The 24550-nt window shown below is 37.8% G+C and overlaps 3 protein-coding genes across 3 annotated transcripts; all 3 read right to left on the reverse strand.

The window, feature by feature from the left end:
* Window positions 1-1288: 1288 nt before the first annotated feature.
* On the reverse strand, window positions 1289-3646 carry LOC6562891 (proline-rich extensin-like protein EPR1). Its single transcript, XM_001989101.3, has 3 exons — window positions 3595-3646; window positions 3274-3494; window positions 1289-1672 (listed from the first exon to the last, which is right to left on the reverse strand). Exons 1-3 carry the CDS (start codon window positions 3610-3612, stop codon window positions 1321-1323), a joined length of 591 nt encoding a protein of 196 aa, XP_001989137.1. The 5' UTR covers window positions 3613-3646; the 3' UTR covers window positions 1289-1320.
* A 4898-nt stretch (window positions 3647-8544) lies between these two features.
* On the reverse strand, window positions 8545-14853 carry LOC6562890. Its single transcript, XM_043214672.1, has 3 exons — window positions 14835-14853; window positions 14392-14666; window positions 8545-9407 (listed from the first exon to the last, which is right to left on the reverse strand). Exons 2-3 carry the CDS (start codon window positions 14575-14577, stop codon window positions 9210-9212), a joined length of 384 nt encoding a protein of 127 aa, XP_043070607.1. The 5' UTR covers window positions 14578-14666; window positions 14835-14853; the 3' UTR covers window positions 8545-9209.
* A 3204-nt stretch (window positions 14854-18057) lies between these two features.
* On the reverse strand, window positions 18058-23754 carry LOC6562029 (protein spaetzle 3). The gene is made up of 5 exons (XM_001989099.3): window positions 22552-23754; window positions 20447-20583; window positions 19816-19940; window positions 18597-19097; window positions 18058-18528 (listed from the first exon to the last, which is right to left on the reverse strand). The coding sequence occupies exons 1-5, from the start codon at window positions 23513-23515 to the stop codon at window positions 18372-18374; spliced, it is 1884 nt and encodes a 627-aa protein (XP_001989135.1). The 5' UTR covers window positions 23516-23754; the 3' UTR covers window positions 18058-18371.
* Between the last annotated feature and the right edge of the window lie 796 nt (window positions 23755-24550).

Genomic DNA, 24550 nt, shown 5'->3' on the forward strand with positions numbered 1-24550 from the left:
CACACACTCACACACAAGAGCAAGACAAGAGGAGCAGAAAGCACGCACACAGACACTCATGCTGATAGTTGAGGAGCTCAAGCGTCACTTAAGTGTTTGCAAGGGGGGTTGAGGGGGAGACCCAAAATGCAAACGATGTGTTTTAAGTTCGCTTACATTTGACAGCCAGAGTAGAAAGCCCCGTTTGGAGTGTCAGTGTGTGTGTGTGTGAGTGTTTGTGTGTGTGCTTAAAAGCATTGGGTGGACTTTGAACAGGATACAGAACATCCATCTATATGGACATTGGTGGGTGTGGTGTGGGAAAGGGGGAGGGGCTAGAGCAGTTAAAAGTGTCGGCGTGCTGACTGACAATGTCTCAATTAAAATTGCAAACTGAAGTAAGCTCTTAACTATGCTGGCAACATGTTTACCATTCGTGCTAAAAATACATTTAGAATACTTTGATTAATGCATGTCAGCGTTATTCTCGAAACATTAAAAGCCTTAACTATATTTTAATCCTGTTCACAGTTTGAGAGTGATTGCTGTGCTTTTGCTGTTAGTTTGCGGTTGGCAATGCTGCCATAATTCCGTTACCGAATGCTTTGTATGGCAACGCTGCAAATTCAAATTCATTGTTGACAAAATTCACTTGGGAGTATTTGGAAAACTATAATCATAACTCTTTTGTTATTTTGAATTGATAATTGAAAAACCCTTTTTTTTTACTGATAGTTTGTTAAACTTTTATTTCTCATTATCCTTTCTGTTTTTTTTTATACATATACAATATAAACTTGAGTATCATTCATTTTTTTTGTTGTTTTTCTGTAGCTTTTTCACATCGTACACAACAACAATATACTGAAATACATATGTTGCAAATATAAATTTGCCGAGTTGAAATGCATTTAACGATGAATGGTAAAAGTATCAGCTATATATATGTGTAGATATAACTGATCGTTACGCTAGCTAGATCGGAAGTGTGAGAAAATAATCGTATATATAACGCATAGGGGGAGGGGTGCTTATAGAACTATACACTTAAGATTAGACAAACAAAATTGAAACAAACAGCCTATTGGAGAATGTTTAGAGGTAAACTTGAATTACATAAGAAACAACAACAATGATGAGTATGGTGTGGGGAAGGGGGGTCTGACGGGGTTAGCGGGATATTAAATGATGTTCGTTGATTTCGTAAACTTTGTCACACATTAAGTCGTTTTTTTCGTCGTTTTTTCGTACGATTTGCTTGAAACACAAAAAAAAATTATTTTCAAAACAAAAAAACCATAAAGTGGGTTGGCGAAAGGGGAGTGGCAAGGAGTGGTTCGCCTAGTGTGAGGGCGCGCCATAGGAGCTGCTGGGCGCGGAGGGAGCTGGCGGAGCAGCGGGCGCACCATATTCAGAGGGCGGGGCAATGCTGTTGGGATAGGGGCCAGTCTCCTCCTTCTGGGTCTTGTAGCGAATGAAATACACTTCCGGCTTGCTGGGCTGCGTCGGCGCCGGCGTTGGGATAATAATCTCTGGCTGCTCCTCCGGTTTCTTCACGAGCACATATACCAAAGTCTTCTCCTCGTTCTGCGGGAACTGGGGAATTATGGGTGCCGTTGGTGCCGGTGGCGATGGTGCCTTAATGAACACAATCTTGTAGTGCTTTTGTGGGGGCGGCACATAAAGAGGTTTCCTAAAGCGACCACAAAGAGAGAGAGAGAGAGAGAGAGAGAGAGAGAGAAAGGAGAAGGGTTTTTATATAAGTCAAAAAATCATTTATGCAAATGATTGAGAAATCAAAAATAAAAATAAACTTGTTTATCTGGCTAATAACGAGAGCTGTCACAATTTGCCGCCCACATTTGTTAGCATTACAATCACCGTTAGCCTCTTATATAAAGTGGAGTACAGTGAGTACTCTCTATGTTAATTGCGTTCCTCTTTTTTTCGTGCAATAATTAGCTTGAAAATGAACAGCAACAAAATATATACAGATATATCTATATGTGTTTGAAAAACTTAACTTAGGTAACATCTTAGTCACGCTTTGGCTATCTTCTTCCCCTTGGGCAATTAACATTGCCCGAAAGACAACAATAACAAACAAATGACAAACGGTTGAAAAAAAATATAAGCAAAATAATAATAAAAGATACTCATTTGGAAGACACGCTTTTTGGACCTGCTCGGTATTAAATCATTTTTCCTAGTAACTGACAAAGTGCGGCACATTAAAATTAAAACAAAAATTCCCTTCTCTCCCTTCACAAATGATAATGCAAAAAAAAAAAAGAAGAAAAACCAACTGCAAATGTTGCAATCATAATACGAGGAGGGAGCAGGAGGAGGAACGCTGAACTGGATTAGATGATTAACGTGCATGTTTTGCAACTCTATTTGCAACTCTTTGCCAAAGATGCCAAGTTGCACTTGTTAGCAAAGTACTAAAATTATGTTTGTTTTATTGTTGCATCGGTTGCACCATCAATTGTGGGAGAATTTTTTACAAATTTGCCTAGGATTTTTTTATGAGCTCATTATTTGTGCCCATAACTGGAGCTACACACGACACAAGATCATTGTGCAATTACACATAATGGCCATAAACAATATGTGGGAATTAACTGGAATAAGTTGCAAATTTGTGAAAATACATGGGTTAAATCAAGCCCATTTTGAAATAGTTGCAAAGAAATTGCACATTTTACAAAAAAGAAACTGAAAAGATCAACGCATTCAAAAAAGGGGTCAAAATATCATCAGATTGAAAACTGTCTTCACCTTTGGTAAATACAAAAAATAATCATTATACTTTTTTAAGATTTGGAGATTATTTATGCCTCAAGATAGTACTATAAAAGAATACCGAAAACGCGTTAAGCAACTTTGGAGTTTTAGCTGCTCTTTCGGCAATTTAATCAATATGCAAGCTGATTGGACATTTTGTAACATTTAAAATACTTACAAGTATGAATATAAATAATCTTCAAGAGTTACAAAATGTCCAGTAGATTTACATATATATGTAAATTTATATCCTTTAACATATGGATATTTATTATTGAAGAATTCCTCTTGAGCAAACTCTCATAGTTAGTCTCTATTTCAACACATCGTTTTTTATATTTTTCATAGGCTGAAGAGTTCCCACCAAACCAGCTAACAAAACTCCATAAACTTCTACAAGTATTATGCAAGTATCCCCAAAAAAAAATCCACTTTGATGATAAAAAAAGATCAAGTTAATTAATTTGAAATGAAGTCGTATAAATCATTTTTAGCATTTTGACTAACCTGGGCGCCTGGTACTCGGGCTCTGGTGGTGGGACATGCACATAGACATGCTTGTGCACCACTGGCGGCTGCTGTGGTGGTCCATATTGTGGTGCAGGTGCGCCATAGCCGCCGCTGGGACCACTCGGCTGATAGCTGCTCGAGGGAGGAGCGCTGTACGTGTCACGTGGCGGCTCCGGGCGTGCGGCAACCAGCGCCAAGCTGGCCAAGACGAGCACTAACTGCAGACCAGAACATAAACAAGATACAAGATACAAGATGAATGAGTAACGGCAACACACACACAGAGAGAGACACACACACACACACACGGAAACATACCACACAACTGGACTGCATAGTGCTGATTAAAGATCGTTTAATATCCGTTTTCAAATGTGATGTATACGGTTTGAAAGTGCGACACTTTATTTCGTTTTTGATTTTGGTTTTTTTTGTGTTTTCGTTTCTTGTTTTATTTTTGTGTAGACAGCTCGTTCGACGCGGAACCTCTTACACTTACTGCATGCCACAACGAATGTTGCAGTTTCTTTTATAGGCGCCGCTCAGTTCGGCGAGAAATACAAAATTAAGTAAAAATCAACAGCGACGGCGACGCAAGCAGCCGCGACAGCAGCGCCAACAGCAGCGCCAACAGCAGCAGCAGCAGCGCCAGCCAGTTGGCAAAGAGCGCATAACCATGAAGAAATTGAAATGTATAAAACGGCAACAACAACAATAACAACAAACTACAATAAACTACAACAACAAGAGTTAAAGAGCCACAGCAGCTGGCAAGTCATCTGGGTCTGGGGGAAACTGAGGCTTAAGCTGCTGCTCCTAGCTGCGACTGCGACGTCGACTGCGACTGCGACTGCGACTGAAGCAGCAGCGGCAGCGGCGCCGGCAGTGTGGTTAGCCGTCTGCTGACCGTTTCTGATTTTTGTGGTTTTCCTTTTTAATTTAAACTGATTCAATACCCTCCTAAAACTTGCCATTAAGCCAAATAATTGGCAACAGACCAGCGCATCTGTAAGCCCAACTATTAACCGAATGCTTCAGTTAACAGCCGCATTATGTTAATGCTCTTGCCTGAGCGTATATCTGAGTGGGTCAGTGTGTTAAGTAAGACAGAGGATTCTTTGCCAGATTGATGTATGTAAGTCAGAAATATATCTATACTTATATATTTCAATATTTATATATATTTAAATAATATAGAATAAAAAAATAATATATATATTACAATATTTATAATTATTTAAATAATACACAATTTGTTTCAATTTTATGAATTAAATTTATTTAAAAACTGCACTATTTTCATTTCACATTAAATAAATAAATTAACACAAAATTTGTACACATACAGTTATAATATATATGTATCATTTACGGACAGTTCAATCATTTTTCAAGTTTTTTTCTTTTTAGCGGAAAAATGTGTATCACAAAGGTAAGAAATAATAATTACATAAATGTGTGTGTGGCATCAAAACAAAAAAGATTTCCTCAATAATAAAAACTGGTTGTCTAATCAGGTCAAACTTAATAGGCGAATAATTAGAAATAATTTCAAATAATCAAATAATCGATTGTTATCGATTGCAGCACTTAGGCTATATGTATATATTTAGTACTCTTTCTCTCTCTCTCTCTCGCTCTCACTCTGCCTCTCTAAAGGGCATTTCAAATGCTGTATAAGGTTTACTTTATTTACATGTTACTTCTTGGTTTGGTTTTTGTTTGTCGTTGTTGTTGTTGTTGTTGTATTTGTTACATTATTGTTTTGATCATTTTGGAGGATCGCATCATCGTTGCCTGTTCGGATCGTGTGGCACGATTCACTTTCAATTTCATGGATGTGGATGTGGATGTGAATGATGCGGATTCACACACTGGAAAGAAGGGGCACTGGCAGAGGCACTGTGTTGCCACCGATCTGGACTCAACTGGAACTGGACTGTGCTTGGTCTTATTTCACATTTCTTCATCTCACACTCACCCACTCTGCCACACTCGCCACACTTGCCCCCCTCCCCCCACTCACACTCACACTCACTGTGCCTCTTTCGCTTTTGTTGTGTAGTTTTGTTGTGTTGTCCACAAAAGCTAATAATGAGCTTCACGGTCTTGTTGGGATACCATCACCATTACCATCACCATCACCATGTTCCCCATCTTCATTTCCATTTGTACAATTTTTTTTTCTCTTTTATTTTTATTATGGGGCCATAATGCAATAGTTGACTATGAATTTCTTTAATTTATTTTTTCTGGCTTATTCAATAATTTTGGGGTATGCCAATGACATTATTTGTTTTCTTTCCACAAGCAGAAAATAAAACAAAAATAAATATAAAATATGATTAGTCAAAAAAAAAAGTTACGTTTGTTGGATTTTTGTTGCACCCTTTTTTGGATTGTTTGTTTAATGATTTGTTTTTTCCTTTATTGGACGCTTTTCTTTGCTGTTCATGTCACGATCGGGCAATCTGATCGCTCAGCCTTAGCTTCGTTTCACAGTCGCTTTTTGTTGCTATTCCTCCCGAAGGTGTTTCTTGAGATGAGCAACATCCATAAACTGAGCGAGCTGAATCAGCGATCATTGACCACTCCTGCAATGGAGTTGCGGGAGAGGGAGTGTCTACAAATTGCTGCCGGAATTTGATTGAAACTGGCCTCGAGGACTATACCTGCAACTGGAAGTTGCAACTGGTCTTCTTGGTGCAAAATCTGCAACTGTAACCGCAAAAGGAAAAGTAAAGCGCCAACTGTCACTTTCCACAGCAGCATCATCATTTATAAAGTGCCGTCAGCCAAATGGTAAATGTTATTTGTCTATTTTTAAATGATGTTTTTTTTTTGTATCTTTTCCCATCTTTTTCACGTTTTGTTGTTGACTTTGGTGTTCAGCGCGTTGCATTTCCTCAATTTCCACATACATAGCTCATCTCTCTAAAAAAAAAAGCCCAACACCACAACATCATCATCTTCATAATGCGCTGATTGCTGCTGGTTGGCTGTCGAAAACAGGTGCAGGCTCAAGCCATAAAGTATGGAGATGATAATAAATTAAAGCGATTAAGCAACCAGTCAATATTCAAATGGAAAAATGGAATATTTTTGGAATGTTGACTTTACGCTGCGGAATTCTGCCTTCAGAATTGACATCTCGAACAGCTTAAGCACAGATCTGTAAAATGAACTTAGATATAGAGGTGGAAAGATAAACACAAATAATAGTTAATTGATGTGTAAATGGATAATAGCTGGATAAATGTTGAAGATTACTAATTGATACGTAGATAGGATAGATGTCGATATGATAAAGATGATGGTCAGATAGATGCGGGTTGATAAATGGAAACACCGATATTTATAGCTGGAAGATATAATTTTTTAATATATGTAATAAATTTGATATTTCGTGTTTAGCTGGATAAATAAATGTTGAAGATTACTAATAAATGATGGAATGATGGTAATATGGATTGATACGGACTTATTGATAAAAAGACCTATATAAATAAGTGCAAAGATTACATTTTCAATAAATCTTCATAATCTATAATAATATCTATTTGTATATATTATTCTTTATATATGATTTAAGAGTACTGTTATGTTCGACGAATATATTTATTAATTATTGAACTACTGTTATGCTGTTATGTATGTGCTACAGTTATATCAACACATGCTTCCTTATTTGCAACTATATCTGTCACACATCTATATTTATCTATGCTCTCTGTGATTATTGTGTCAAGCTCTATGATTCTGAGCTGTGCACCAAGCATGTCAAAATAAAGAAAAAGCCATATTTCATTCAAAATCTTTCTGCTTTCTCCATTACACACAACACGAGCCGTGTGTGGTGTGTGTTCGTGTGTGTGTGTGTGTGTGTGTGTGTGTTCGTGTGTGTGTGTGTGTGTGTGTATGCAGTCGAGCCATCATCATTTCCATCGACACCTTGCTGAATCTCACATACTAATTATTATTAAGTATCTTGTCGACTTTATGTAACCAAAAAAAAAAGAAAAAAACCATTTAAATAATATTTTATTTACATAAAAAACAAAAAGGAAAAAAAAAAACAATTAAAATGCGTTTACGCAAAGCTCACAAATATTTTAACGGAACTTTGAAGCAGAGCCACTTGTTAAGGTACACTGACATATATAAAGACAGGCGGACAGATTGAGTATCTGTATCTGTAACTGATGGGCTCGGCTCTGAGATACAAAAACGATTCGTTGGCCAACTGTCTCACAAATCTATATTTATTATATATATATATATATATGTGTTATATGTGTGGTGGGTGCGTTTGCTGGCAATCGCCACTTGTTAGTTTCAATTTGTCAAGAGTTGCACTTGAAGAAGAAAGTAAATTGTTGTCTTCACGAGGAGATCAACGTAAAACGTATCCACATTGCGATGTCGAGGTAGATGTAGTGTATCTGCACAGGTGATGTAAAGCTGATGTATTGCATAAGCGATATTTCCCATTTCCTTTTTTGATTTCTGTCTTCTTCTTTTTTGTGTCTTCTTGTGAAGCTATCAGCGGTTAACGATCTAATTAAGACGAGGGGAGGCCTTGCATTGAAAATGAATTTTATTGTTTTTGATCATAAGGTAATGTAACGATAAAGATAACGTAATTTAACAACAATTAAATGTACATTTGTAGTTGTAATTTTTAACGCATACGCAAACGGGGCTGCATCATGCATTGTATATATTCATATAAATAAATATATATATATATATGTGTGTGTGTATATATATATGAGTAAATATATCTTTAAGTTTAAGTATATAGCGCCATTAAATGAAAAACAGCCGACGCTGAACTTGTAACTTGTGCCGCTTTGGAGGCCAGGCCACAAATAACACAAACCAAAAAGACACCAAAAACAACAACAAGAGAAACAGTATAGTATAAAATATCGTTATGGAAGCGTCGGCATTTTAATTTGTGGTAGTTGGTAGTAATATACTCGTAATTTATATTTATTTGCCCAGCCTTGGGGGCCATTAAAACTCCAGTTTTATGCTTTCAGGGACGTGGATTACATATATTTACAATTGACGCTTCTTCATTTTTCTTTTCCACAAACAAAAAATAAACAAATTTCACACGCAACAGAAAATAGTAAATTGACCAAATGCGTAGATTATACTACAAATATATAATATCTGGGATTACAAGTAACTCACACATATGCATCATATAAGTACATACATATATCTTTCTTCTTTCTTCTTTTTTTTAAATTTTTTGTATACTTTCTTTTTATTTTTTGATTAATCGTAAAAGTTTAAAAATTATTGTTCTAATATAGGAACTGTTAAGTCCTTTTGAGTTCAGGTTGCTTGCTCATTAAAACCGTTGAGTTTTTGTTTGTTTGTTCCGGCATGTAAAACTCATTTGAAACGCAGCTCTTTGCAGGCACAAATATTGACTAGAAAATCGGGTTTGTTTTACTTAAAAATGCTTAAATGGGTTCAGCTTGTTTGTTTTTGCATTTAATTCGCTTGTGAGTAAAAATGTTTACATTAATCAGCGTTTGTTCCTATAAACTTAGGCACTGCTCATTTGAAAATTGGTTCGAACCTGACCCGTTAACCGAAATTAACCGTTTGACTTTCCGAACCGGAACTGGAAATAGGACTCCAATAGGACTTTAAGATCGAAACCTGAATTTTTAGTTTGTTTTTATAAAAGAACTCTTTTTAAATTGATTAAACTTAAAAAGAGTTAAAAGCAGTTGCATTGCAAATGAAATTTGGCATTGCTTAAGATTAAAAAGAGTTCAAGATGGAAGCCACAGCGGCTTAAAGATTAAAAGCAGTTGCGTTTCAAATGGAATTTGGCATTCCTAGTATTTTTGGGGGTCGTCACGTATGGTTTAGTGTTAGTTAATGTTTGTATTTGTGTGTGCCTTGTCTTAGTATCGCCCATAGCCGGCCTCCGTATCAAGTGCGCCCATTGCGCCCAATTTCTGGAGCCAGGCGGCGTTGGAGTTGGAGTTGCTGTTGCCAACACGCTGGGCGGTCAGCGGATTGTTGGCCTCATTGTGCAGACGCATTTGGTGTTGTTGCTGTTGTTGTTGTTGCTGTGGATCCTCATTGCTCAACTCCAAAATCTGCAAGCACAAACAAAACCAAAAACACAAGCGTTAAACTTACTTAGTTGTTGTTTGGTGTTATGGCGTTTGTTATTATTATTATTATCATTGTAGCGCAACGGTTTTTCTTCTTTTTTTTAGATTGTGAGCGGAGCTGACGAGGTTTGTTAGCTATTTCAAAAATCTGTTGAAATCTATTAGGCGTACACTCAGAAAAAAGATTGCGTTGAATTTTAAAAATCTCGGCCTTAAATAAAAATCACCATGAAAACCAGAAAATTTTTCATAAAAAAACAAAATTTCTATAAATTATTTATTTTGAAAAATGCATTTATAAAAATTTGAAATGCATACAAAAAATTTTGAAAGAAATTCTTACTGAAATTCTGTAACATCGAAAGTGATTTCAAATTCAATTATTTGAACTTATAAACTATCTAAAATGTTTGTACGAGATATAGTATGTGTGAGATATAGTCAACACGTTATCGAATATTATATATACTCCTTTGTAAACATCTGAAAAGACTGCCCGCAACTTAGATATATATTTTCTTAATTTAAAAAAAATTACCTCAAAATTAAGAAAGCGAAAACCCCTTTGCTTTAAGAATAATACTTTCTGAATAATAAGGAGAGTTACAAGTAACTCGTAAGATGCCAAAAATATGCCGAATTTGCAAAAATGCATGTCGATATTTTTTCTGAGTGTACATATTTTAACGATATATACGTGTGTGTGGGAAGCGCGAGCGGTCACAACTCTTATTTTTTTTGTTTTATGTTTTTGTTTTTTGGCGCGGATCATTAAATCGAATGAACTTTACACGTATCTGTAACGCCTGCTGCAAAAGTCGAGGGGGCCTCTGCTCTCAAAGCTGAGCTGCTGCTGTGAGCAGATGACTGAAAATGTGTTAATGGGGGGTATTGTCGTGTAATTATCAGACCTCTTTTCTTAGCCGACTTCGGCTTAGCTGCCAGCGACCCCCCGTTGCTGCCTATCAGCTCTTTTGTTTTGGCGAACGATGTGTGAACAACAACAAAAACAAAATTAAAAAAAAAACAAAAAACCAAAATTAAAAGAGAGACAAACAAGAAAAACCTAAAACAATTTCGCGCCAAGTAATTATATTATTGCTAATTTAAAAGATTGTTTTTTTCCCATCTCTCTCTTTCTCTCGTTGTCTCTTGGGTTATTAATAACGCTTTTGGGCTGCTGCAAAGATTGCAGTTGTTGGCTCGAGCTGTTGTTAAGGAAGCAACAATTTTAGCTGTTATCGCATAGCATCTGTTTAGGAGGGGTTCATCACTGCCAGCCCACCGCCACCCCATGCTGCAACAAGATGTGGCAAGCGCGTCCTCACAATTTAGACAGTTTAATTTGAGAGTTGCCGTTAAGTGCAAAGTTATGTGATTGGATAAGGGTCTCTCGGATTGTGTCGTCGTCATCTTGTTTGTATTGTTTCCATCGACTGGGGGACGAAACAATGGCAGATTCGTAAATGATGCAACAGTCTGGGGGTTGCTTGATTTTAATGGTCCCGCCACACGATTTGGCAAATAAATGCTCTTAAATATCGCACTAAACGATTATATATCAATGGCCTAGTCATATAAAAATAATCATTATTATCAGTTGTATGCCATAAAATTAACTACATGTATTGTATAGCTAAGGTCACAAACAGTGCTATAAATAAACATATAAATTTGTCCAATATTCGCTTTTGGTTAAATTTTTCAAAAATTTACCATGAAGTTTTTTTTCACTGCTATTATTATTTGGGTTTAATGTTGAGAAAAAATTCCATCAAATCATTGACGGCACAATTTTTATATATTTTTTGTTGATTTTATTATTTCGCATGTTTGACCTTAGATTTGGTTTACAAATTTTTCAAATTAATACTTTATTATGATGTGTATAAATAATTATTTTCGTTTTGGTTTTGTTTATAATGATCAGTTTATTGGCTAATAATTGTTTGGGCCTACACAAATTGATGTGCCTAATGAGCCACTTGAGTGTTTTTTCATATTACTAAATTAGATATAAATATTAGTAAATTGGGTAATTTTGTTTTGCAGAATCCAAAAACAGACACAGATATTTCAACTGGAAGCCTGTTTATTAATTTAATGATTCTCCCTCGTGGTGCACACAAAATCCTTAATCCCTGATGGCACATGAGACAAGAACAGTTTGACATTTACACTCTAAGATATATACAAACAACCACCCAAGTGCTTAACTTGAGATTTCATAACATAAATGGGACAGAGGACAGAGGACAGAGGACAGCGGACAGGCGAGAGGGAATTGTTGTTGTTGTTGTTGTTGATGCTGTTGTTTTTATTTCTCCCTTCGCTAAGTGAAGTTTTGTCACATGTCACAGGCTGAAGCTAATTAACAATAAGCTGGCGCTGTTTGGCAACTCATGATCTCAGGTTCAATGCATTATACGCTCAACTGACAAGTGGAATTCTCTACCTCTCCCTCTCTCTCTCTCTGTCCCTCTGTCTCTGTCTTTGTCTCTGTCTGTTGTTTTATTATTTTCTGCGTGACGTTGCCAAGTCAAAGTTAACCTTCGTCAGCAGCCGCAGAAGGCTCCAGCCTCAGCCTCAGCCTCAGCCGCAGCCACAGCGACGTCATCATCAGCGATTTGCTATTTGACATTTGAGTTTCCCGTCATTGCTTTTGCCACATATATTTCTTTTTTCATTTTCATTTTTATTTCTATTTTCATTTCTTTGTAGCCAATGCCCCTGGCATTGCCTTTTGTTGTTGCCCCCTGTCTATGTTGGCCAAAATATAAGGTTGTGCGCGTTTCACGTCAGCGGCTTATCGATTCGCAAAGGGCCCCGACATGACTCAGACTTGAAATTGGAATCGGAATCGGTTGCTCTCAAACTCAAAAAAAAAAAGAAAAAAGAAACAGCCTCAGAGATATATAGAGCTACATCCTGTGACTCTTGGGAGAAGAGGGAAGAGAAATGGGAGACACATAAATAACTAAACTTCATAGAAATGGAAAGAGATGGGAACGATCTGAACACAGAACACAGAGAAATGGAATGTTTTGGGTTTGATAACAGAGTAAAATTAATATATTTAAGCTGGAATGAAAATACTTCTAATTACAGACTGAAAGTCAGCACAAATCTATTAATAGACTCAAAAACAGACTAAAGTAATTGTCAGAGTCGAGAGAAACAAAATTGGGATAGAGATTGAGACACACAGTCAAACAAAAAGGAGATGCACAGAGATAAGGCCAAATATGAAAGCAAAAAGAGAGATCCCCCCCTCGAGATAGCCTCAGCCAAATAAACAGACTCAAGGACGGAACCAGCACACAGACGTTGAGACACTAGCAATCTCTGGTGGCCATCAAGGCCTCTAGAGACTACCACGTAGGTAGCAATTGTTCGGCAGAGAGTCCGGTAATTGTGCGATTGCCGTTTTATCTGATGCTACACATACTCATAATAAACTCAAGCACTTAGTTGCAATTGCAGTTGTTGCCGTTGCAAGTTGATGTTGCAGTGGGTAAACAGTTTTGCAGCTGCATCTAAAATCGAGTGGCAAAAATGGATATGAAACTGCGGCACATCCACAAACATCCATTAAATTGGCCCCCGGTTGAGCAGCATTTTTCTACAGCGGTTGCGAAAAAGAACAGGAAACTGGGCATAAAAACAAAAAAACAAAATATAATCACACGAGCAAAAAAAAAAAATCCATAAGAAGCAGAAGGCTAAAATGTGTATATAAAATTGCGCAGGTTGGCCAAAGATGAGAGCTTGGAAATCTTTGCTTGGTGATTGTAGCCGGGCAGGCTCTGCTTCTGCTTCTGCTGCTTCTGCTGCTGCTGCTGCTGCTTCTTTTGCTGGTGCTGCTGCAGACCGTTAAGATGACCAAAAAATAAAAGCAACTACAACAATAATAACGACAACAACAGCAACAACAACAAAACATCTTGCGAAATATGTAAAATATTTGTGAAACGGTTGCAGACGCACCAACAACAAGTTGATACTTGTAAGCATTGTGGTCAACAGCACTCAGTTGGAAGAGCTGGGGTTGGGGGCAGGTGTGCCTTTTGCGAGTAACCCTATCTAGACCCATTGGCCCAGGCCATTGGCTGTTGGCTGTTTGGCAATGACGTAACAAGCGGGTAACCCGCTGATGACCACCAAACCAAAACTGACCAAAACAAAAACACGTCGCAAAATAAAACCTCAATAATTGGCGACATAATTGCAACTTAATACCAAGCTTTTGCCTACCTGCCTCTCTTCGTTTAGTTAATTATATCGCAAACACCAGCAAAAAATAACAGAAATCATCGTTGGCTATATGACTGTGGGATACCCTGTAATCAATCCAAACTTATGTATTAACAAGTGACCTTTAAGTATGCCCCAAATAAAGACCATTCATATAAGCCTGTTCATTTTTGATGGGGTTGCTAAAACTTAACAGTTGAATTCTGTGTATTCTTTATAAGAACATCTATATTAAATTTGCTGCAATAAACTATTATGATTTGAACTTTCTAGCTTTTCTTAGGCATTCTAGCAGTTTCAGCAGCTTAGTATAAATATGACATTTTAAAGTCCCATTTAAGTATATTAGTAACAATAAAATAATATTAACTAAGGTAGATTTAATGAGCTTCAGGATATGCTCAAAATTGGGTATCAAACATTGGCACTTATAGTTAAATATATTAAAAGTCTCTGAGTTATGCTGATCTAGAATATCTCTACATATATCATTAATAGGGTAACCTTCTGCTAGTTTCAGAAATGTGCCTTCAAGCATTTCTCATAATGGGCACAGGGTATAAATATACGTTAAGGGCACACATTAATACATAAACAATGGCCTTTCAACAGGCTATATCCACTTACAGTGGCCAATCACAGGGGGAGAAAGAGAAAGATAAAAAGAGAAAGAGGTTGATAGAGAGGGGGAGCGAGAGAAAGGGAGACGTACCTGCAGCATCAGCTCACGCAATTTATCCAATTCGTCGCCGTGCGACCTTGTCGGCAGGTATCGGCTCTCGCAAGGCTGCAGGGGCACCACCACCAGGAGCATCATCACCACCACCACCACCGCCAGTGGCAGCGACAATTGCAGCTTGTGTGACGAAGCCCGATTCCCAATTACACTCATGGTCATTATGTGGGCGTTGTTGTTGTTGTTCTGGTTGTTGTTGTGGCTGTTGTTGTGGCTTACAGGTGCAGCGCCAAGCGGATTGTGGCTTTTCCCTGTAAATATATAGAAAAAGGACTTTGTAAGAGTTTTAAATAAGGCTTAAGGGATTTGCAGGCGTTTCAAAATGTAGTATAATTGTTGCACAGCTGCGTCACACTCTGTCGTCAGCTGAATAATATTTAAAGTGTCATAAATTGGTCGCTAAGCGTTTAAAAAATCACTGAAAATGTTGCACAGCCGCGTTATACTCAGTCATCAGTGTAATTATACATTCCAGACTCAATTGAAATGTCCCTGCGGTGCTTAAGTCATAAATTGTTGGAAACCAATCCCATATTTGAAAGGAATACAATTTTGAGCATTGCTTGACCTCTAGAATAATACTGCAATCGAAACGCAATTTTTGCTTTAAATTTATGAAGAAATTGAATTAGGGTTGTGTTCAAACTTTCCACTGCGAAAACTTTGTCAAAACTAATCCAATTTTCATTAGCTATGTGGTTTGAATGACAGTTTGACCTTTTAACAAGTTCTAAATAATAAATTTCAAACACGTAGTAAAAACTCAGCCAAAAAGAAACCACTACCAAACTTTGTGAAATCCATTATTAGATAAATTTCACATCTAAAATTAAGGACCCTAATTTGAACTGATAAAAAGGTTTTTTGCTGGCTCCAGGTCTAGAATTTTTTTATATATACTTAGATATATTAAGTATCTTAACACAAAATCCAACTTTCAAATCGTTAACTAAGCTTTTCTAATTGTGCACAAAAACAAAATAAACTAATTTTGTTTGATGGCAAAAGTGTATTAAAACGTTTTAGCCTTAATTTAATTTGAGTTAACACTTTAAATGAAAATGAATGGAATGCAGTTTTGTAATACGCCCGGACGCTGACTCACTGGCAGACGAAGAAGAAGACCAATAAAATGGAAAAAGTGTGTTTTAGTTGTAGTTGTAGTTGTTGTTTTTAGATTTGCGTCACGAGCCACACAGTTTATTATCTATTTTATTTTTCGATTTTTTTCACGCTTCTGCACGATGTGGTGAACTAGGATAACAATGTAGATTTAAGCCAAGCTGCGTGCAGACGTTTGTATTTATAGCCGAAAAAGGCGACAGCGTCTGAGATTTTAGTGGCACTTTTGGCCCTGATGACAGAATGGTGAAGCGCTGCTGTTGCCGCTGCCGCTTCTGCTGCTAGGATATTATGTCGTACACATGCGCTACACACACACACGCACACACACACACACACAGATACAAATACCGAGTGAGTTAGTTAACATGGTTCTTTGGGTATGCGACTAACATTCTCTGACCATTCGGCCCAATGCCGAATTCTTTCATCTTTTACATTTCGCATTACGCTTCGAGGACAAATGTGCGCGCGCAGAACCAGAGCCAATAACAACAATTACAACAATAACAACAACAATAACAGTGACAACAACAAGTTGAAGTGTAGCAGCAATAAGAATGCTTGACTAGGCATACCACTTAGTTTAAATAAACACATATTAAATAGATAATATGCTGACTCCACCAGTAAATTTATCTATCGATTGGTTATCTTCCATCGGAACAAGTAACTCAAGGTTATGAGCATCGTTTTTGTGTCCTGTATTTTTAGAACTTCACTTGTTTTTGCCAAGGATAATTCACCTTATTATTCGGAACCTATATTCCTTACCTTAATTTAGAAAAAATCTGGGTTTCATGGTGTTTTTGATATGAAACGTTCTATTTTTCAGGGCGATTTATTTTTTTTTGAGTCAGTTCAAGTCTCTGACTATTTTCTAGGCTCATTCTTAAGATTATTTCCTTATTTTGTACCTTTACCGAACTGTTGATTTTTGACTTGGCATATCTTCCTAAAGTATTGCTATAATATCTGTCTGGCAATGAAAGACTTCAATATTTCCGTTACAGGGTATAACAAAAAGCAAAAGCACAGCATCAGGCATATCATTGTCATGGCAGTAATATATTCTATACTATAGATATATATATGTATATATATATATATATACATACTATAATAATGTAAATGTGTACGTGTGCGATTTGACATCAGTATTGTCTGCTTGGTGGGCGTCATCCTGGCAGCCTTGCCCTACAACAGAATCGGGTGAAATGTTTTCGCTTAGCAAATCTCATGGTTTACTCTCAGCTCAATTGTTATGGTTGTTGCTGTTGCTGTTAACATTCTCGCTCTTATTCTCATTGTTGTTGTTGTTGTCGTCATGGCTGCAAGTTGTTGACATTGCCGGGCGTCAATAATGTATCTCCAGTTCACTAACTAACTGGCCAACAAAACTGTGCTCATGATGTTGCCTGGCAATGTTACCATTTGTATACCACGCACGGACTCTACAAAAGACCCTAATCCCCCCTCCTCCATCATCAGCCGTAAATTTTTGATATAGCGCAGTTTTGTGTGGCCATTGCTGTGATTGAATACGTGATATGCATCGCAAATTTTGAGAATTCCAAGGGTTTTTACGAGCAACTCTCGAAGTTAAGGAATATGCGGGATGTGCGTACGAATGAATATGTTATTTTATTTATGGATCGCATTGCCAACTAAACGCTTTATGCAACTGTAAAAAAGAAAAAAACCACACACAAAAACCCTGCACATAATAATATTTACAAATTAACTGCCAGCTCGCTTGTGGTTGAAGTTGTTTTTTTTTTTTTTTTTGGGACTTCCGAATAATTATCTTGGTTTGTTTAAGAAACAAAAGCTTTTTGCATCAAGCCGAATGAATACATGCGGAAGCTGGGCGCTAGCCAAATAAAAGCTCACTGCTATGGCACGCGGCTGAAGCATGCCAAAATACGAGCTAACGGTAGTTTAGCTTTGAACAGCGCCAATTTTTGTGGTTTGTGTCCTGGTTAATCTGATTTTCGGTGTGAATATTTAAATAAATTAATTGATATTTAAAGATATGATTCTCAGAAGTACATATATACAATATAAGTATATAGTATTTACGATTTAAACTGTGCAAATATATGTTACACGCAAAGGGAGCATCTCTGACCATATAGAGTATACAATTGGTCATCTAGAGCCTGGTCGATTTAGTCATCCTGTTCCCAAAGGCTATCACAACTAGAGATACGAAATATAAGTTTTCGTATAACAAAAGCAGATTAAGTCTATTATTCCGTTTTCCTAATATCGATACAAATCGATTTTCAATAGAAATAATTTCCATAAAATTAATAAACTGCATTAATTTAAACGAGTTTGGCCAGGAAGACAAAATCTTTTCCATTGCAATGGAAAAATGCAAAACAATGCTAAATTGTGGGAAATGCAACCTGATGTATTCAACACAACAATAATTATTGTATTTTCAACCGTAATATAGCAATTAAGTTGAGATCTGGCTGAGTTTCTATCCAAATGAAATTCAAAACAATTTGCTTTTGCATATTTTTATTCAATTTATTCACTTTAATCGCTTGACATTTACAATTACATTTACAATACAACAACAGAATGAAGGTTGACAATTTGGAAGTATACGATTATTAACGATATGTGTGTGTGTGTATGTGTGCGTTTAGATGGGATATGGCTGGTAAAAAAAGGTGTTTAACTTAAGATTTTCGCTTAACTAGAGGGAGTAACTACTACGAGTAACTTAATGGTTAGGGCTACTTAAGAACAACTAAAATACATTCAGTGGCATTCTACAAAACATCATTTTTTTGTTGTTATTTTTTTGCTAGTTATGCTTAGGGATTGCATCTGCAAACACAGCATGAAGGAAACAGGAACCAATCCATAAAAATGCCCTTGCAATCGTTATCAGGATCGTAGGCCAGCAATCGATGCCATTTGTATTTCTGCTCACAGCCGCATTCGCCCTCGCAGCGCGATGTCTGTGTATTGCTATGGAACGAGAACAAACACATTAGCTAAATAATATTTGTATATATATTGATATATTGATGCCTCACCTGCACACCTCCTGATGTATGGCCTGCTCAAAGTGCTGTGTATTCACTATGGCCCGTATTTTGCCCGCCGAATTCGAGGCCCAATAGGGTGTTACAATTTCGATTTTCGATTCGCATGCATCGAGTCGCCCTGTGCCCGATTCGCCATGTGCTCGCGAGTTGCCCGGCAAATTGTTGCCTCTACTACTGCCACCAGCTCCTGCACCACCTCCCGAGGCGCCTCTGTTCCGATTACTAGATCCACCCGCTGCCGCCTGTCTCTTTTTGCGCAACTCGCCGAAATAACTGTCACCCGCCTCGCCCGCCGTTGCAGCATAGGCGCCGGGCGGTATAAATATGTCCGGCTCGTCTATAAAGCGTCGCTTGCGCACCTTTGCCTGTCCACCGCCTCCTCCAGGTCCAGCACCACCTCCGCCACCACCCTCCATGTTCATCTCAAAGTCACCGTACATGCGACGCATCAGCGCCTTGTTATCGTCAATGAAACGCTCGATTTTTTCGCTATGGGAGAAGAGCAGAGATTTGTTTTTGAAGTTAACTGAGAAATATCAGAAATATATAATATAATGTGAATAATCTCATAAGGTTCTCGAAATATAGCCGTAAAAGGGGATGAGTGGCGTAGAAATGTTCTTCAGCCAACTATTTTTAAACGGTGTTCTCATTGGGGTTTTTCTAGACTGGGCAATTTAGACTTGTGCATTCATTAATCAAAGTCCGCCTTTTGTTACTAATGTGACGAAAAACGTATTGGCAACATTTTCCCAACTAGATAAGTGCTTACTTACAATTTTCTTTATTGAACAATAAAAGCTATTGTTGTATTTGATTTTACCATTAAACAATTATTTTCTGGCAACGGAATTTAGTTATCCTTGGAATAATCAAAAATGAAATACACGTGTGAAGTGCTAAGCTTAAACTTTTGAACTATAATTATTAGCACAGCATTTTCAAATGACAAATACACTTGAGTTAATTATTAATTGCAGTTTTGAGTATATGAATCATATTTTTTTATTGAAATATTTCCACAAATATGCATTCAGTTGAGTTTATGATTAGTTATTTTAGTTATTTTCAGTAAATGAATCATATTTTTTTTTAAATAAAAAGCCACAAATAATTCATGAAATACCACAAATTATTTTCCAGTTAATTTTTTATGCTGAGTTTCTAAGAGTTCAAATCGATATTAGCATATTTTTAGCATACTCACATGGGATAACTATTGCCGGCCGTTGGGCAGAATAGCTGATGATATCGCTTGATGCAGGGCACGCCCTTAATCACATCACCACGGACATCCAGACCGAGCGCCACCGAGAGCGCTGTCCACCAGATCTAGAGGGAGAGCACAGAAGATAATTGGCATTAGCATTGGAGGCGTGATGGGGGGGAGGGGTCATCATAACAATTAATAGCCGGGTGTGAAAATGACTCAAGTTAACAACATAAAGATTTCATTTCATTTCATTTCATTCGATATCATCGCATTCGCATCGCAACTCTTGCACAGCAGCATTCTACACTTGCCACTCCCCCCGGCCCCCGTCGTATCTCTTAGAGTATTTCAGCATCTGTTGGTATGTGTGGATTTGAGTTGGCATGATTATCATCACACCTCTTAACGAAACGAACTCGCACGACCTTCGTGCGCCAAAAAACAACATGAAGAGAGACACACACTCACACACACACTCACACACACACACGCAGAGATCGTCAAAGTTATTTCCGCAAATGAGCAAACTCGATCGATATACTTACTTATATTCTCCAATAGCAGTAAAATAAACACGCGCATGTCCATTGGATGGTTAAGGGGGTAGGGGGTTGCTTGTACTTACCGGAATCTGCAAGAATGAGCCATTATTTGATTTTGGATAGGAAAACAACGGCACTACGGGCACACTGCCATTCTTCAGATAGATGGGACCCTGTATGGGCGTCACAGTGGGCATCGGACTTTTATTGCTCGGTTTGTCTGTGAATGTTAAAAAAAAATTAAAAAAAAAAACAATTGGAGCTGCAGTGAGTCACGACATTGGCAAGGACAAGAGGCGAACGCCGTTTTGACTTATCAGCATTAATCAGTGGATCAGTTTGGGTTAAACCTCAAAAAAAAAAGAAGAAACAGAAACTGAAACTGAAATGTTAAAGAGTGTAAATAATTGCAATGCATGCCATACACAAATCGAACTGCAGTTGACATATAAATTATATGAAATGCATAAAACACATGCTTGGCATTTGTAATGCAAGCCAGTCTCGCTGTAGTCCCCTTACCCCTCTCTTAGCCGGATCTTGATTAAACGTGCAACAGTTGAGCTGCTGAACTTTCCCTTTCCCTTTTCATGCGTTTAGTTTTGGGGAAAGGATTTTTTTCTTGCACTTAAATGCGCATAGAATTTAAGTTTCGTTGAGTTGGTGTTTTCTTCTTCTTGTTTTTGTTGATGTTGCTCTGTTTTTTACGTGTACTTCGCAACTGTTGCCGTTACATTACAAGTTGGACTCGTTTTTTTTTCAGGTAGCTCACGTCTTGAAGTCTTCTCACATGCGCAAAAGGTGAAACCAACAAGATCTTGAACAATGCGACTATATACAAGTGCAAATATGTACTTGATATATATCTACATATATGTATGTTAGTGTGTGTGTGTGTGTGTGTGCTCTCGCGTGTGCACGTCTTCGGCGGCATTTAAGACAAGTTGAGAGCCCGTTTGTTGAATGGGGCCCGACTTCTTGCATAATGCCGCAGACTACATAAATACAGATATGCATATATATACATATATATATTATATATCTGTGGCAACACACATTCCCGTCTGTACAGCCAGGCACTTGAGCTTGATGCCCAACCTGCCAGCTTGCCACAATTGAGAGATGAGTTGGAAAAAAAAGAAGGCGCCCCAAAACAAAAAAAATGAAGTGAATTATCAAATGCGCTGACAGTTGATTTTTTGTAGTAACTGTCGCTAACTCTATTAACTGTGTTGCTGTTATTGTTATTGTTGTTATTGTTATATAGCTGTAGCTGGCTCTATAACAACTGATACATAAATCGTGGTGCGTGTTAGTCAGCGACAACAGCTATAAAAGTCAAAATCACTCTGTGGCCATTACTGTCCGAAAAAAAAAAACAAAATAAAAAGCGACCTTGTCGAGTCGGTTTGTAGACCTTTGACCTTGCTCCGTCTACTTGTGGTAGTTGTATTTATGCCTGCTGCTTCTTCTTCGTGTGTTGTTGTTACTATTATTGTTGTTGTCTAACAGCAAAGTGCAGAAGTTGCTCTCAATTGGAAAGATACACAATAGCAACAAGCAAACACGTTGAAGTAGCAAATAAACGGAAAAAAACAGACAACAACAACAACAACCATTAACATGATTGCAGACGTGGTTTATATTTAATGTTAGCTGATATTGAACAGCAGAAAGCAATTTGTGAAAATATATATATCACATCATTTGGCAATTATGCATGCATCTTTAATCGTATTTCCTGATTGTGTCTTTTGAAGTTCTATGCTCAACGTGAATAAGTTTCAGTCCTGTTTTTCAGTAGAGGGGATTTATTTTTATTTTATGTGTATATTTATACTTTGAGTAATTTGTTCTGATTTGACGTGCTCATTAGGATTATACAATTTGTAATTTGTGCGAATATTTTAATAAATTATTCTCTTTTGTTTTTTTTGTCCACATAAATAACTTGCTCAATGCGCGAACTAATCCGTAAATAGTTGTCGTCTAATGAAACAGTTTTTTCATAACAATTAAATTTTAATTTAGAAATGTTAAAATATAGCCTTTAATTTTTCAATTTATCAGCTTAAATTTATATTAAACTAAAAATGCTCATGAGACAAATAAGAGTAAAAAATGTTAAATGCGTTTTAAATTATATTTTGAGCATTTTTGAATAGAATTTTTTCAGTATTTTACGCACCTTTATCTTGCCCCTCGGCATCGTAGTATTCGCCATCATCATTCTCGTCCTCCTCTTCGCCCTCCTCCACATCGTAGTCGAGGACAGCATGCACCTGAGTCCTGGAACCCTGCCCGGCCTGGACACGCGTAAATCCAGGCGCACGTTCCGGATAATTATCGGGCAACGGTGCAACGCCATAGGTGCTGGCTGGTGTCTCCGTCTTCCTGCCACGTTGAGCCTGACCCTGAGCCTGATTCTGAGTCTGGCCCTTGGGTGGATGTGGTGGTTGGTGTGGTTGCTGTTGTGGTGGGGGTGGTGGTTGTGGTTGGGACTGGGGTTGGGGTGCTGACGGCTGCTGCTGCCTGCTGCCAAAACCGGTAATACTAAAACTGCCGCTGTTCTTGCTAAATGTGGCACTGGCACTGGCCGCCCCATGGACATTATAGTATTGCTTTTGTCCGGTCGATTGTCCAGCCGGAAAACGCGTGTAGGAACCCTCGGCGGGACCACGACCAGCCGATTGTGTTAGCTGCAACGAGCTCTGACTTTGTGCAACGCTGCTCGAGCTCTGAAACGAGACACTATTCTCATTTGTGTCCGTTTGTTGCTGCTGCTGCTGCTGCTGTTGTTGTTGCTGCTGCTGTATGTGGTAGACAGAGTTGCGTGCGGCGCCAGTGGGTGGCAAGTAAGCGGTGCCCTGTTTGCGCCTATACGGATAACCCGACTGCTGTGGCGTCTCCTGCTGCTGCTGTTGCTGTTGCTGTTGCTGATGATGCAATGTGGGCGTGCCATAGGGATTATTTTTGAAATGATCCTGACCGGGCAACGACTGATGCGGCTGCTGCTGCTGATGATCCGCCGGCGAGTAGAGCAGATTATTTGTATTGCTCGCCAGCTGATGGATCGGATGCAGTGGCGCCAGTGTGACGCCCCAGGGCTGAGCCAGGGCACCAAATGGCAGCGAGAAATTGGCCAGTGCCATGTGTATGTAATGCTAAACTTGCGAATTACGTCAAAAAATTGTCTAATTGAAAGATCTGCTTTTTTTCTTCTTTGCTGTTCTTCGTCACTGCATGATACGAATGACTTAGGCAACGAACTTGCGAGTTAACCTACATATCATAAAAAAAACACAACTAGAACCAGAAAAGCGCGCGCGCTTTAAGGTGATTTATGCAAAAGCAAATTTAATACCCTAACCCCCTCAAGACTATAGCACACACACACACACACACTGTATAAACAAACACAAACACACACACGTAGTCAAGTTATGTATTATATATATATATAGATATATGTGCAAATGTCGTGGTTGTTGTTGTTGCGATTAAGGTGCTAGTGTATGTTGTGTTGTGTTAATAACTTGCGCGTCTGATTTTTTTAATATTTTTTTTGCTGGGCACACTCGCTTAACACACACTCAGCACACACAACAGAGCGCGACTCTTGTGCTAAAATACCATTCACGACAAGCTGACAATCGAGACTGAGCCGAGAACGGCGTGCGCCTTTAAAAAACTTAATGGGAAAAATATATTTCCAACCAGCCGCAATACTCAAAATACAAAAAAAAATATATACAAATACAATCGACTTTAAAAACAGTTGCTCCAAGCTGCTCAAAAGAGTGAGTCCGCACTCAGCAACGTTCGTTTTTTTTCTTCTTTTTTTTGAATGGCAAATCGAAAAATAAAACAAAACCGGAAAAATATGCAAAGACAAATCAACGAACTGTGTTTGCTCTAACATATGATAAATCAATTATTCTTAAAGTGAATTGACAAATAAAGTTATCTCATTCTCATCGATATCAGTCCTTAATGTTTTTCGGAAATATATTTGACGTGCTTCCTTGATAAAAGTTTGGTATTGTGCACTTCGATTTTTCAACTTTAAAACTTAATAATACATTTATTCCATCAAATTTGAGATCAGAAGTATTTAAGAAAATAATAAACTTGTAAAATATTTATTGTAGATATGTTTAAGGCTGAGAGTTTTTAACTGCACTAGT

Source organism: Drosophila grimshawi, unplaced genomic scaffold (genome assembly GCF_018153295.1).
Source record: "Drosophila grimshawi isolate 15287-2541.00 unplaced genomic scaffold, ASM1815329v1 contig_1377, whole genome shotgun sequence".
Taxonomy (NCBI): Eukaryota; Metazoa; Arthropoda; class Insecta; order Diptera; family Drosophilidae; genus Drosophila; species Drosophila grimshawi.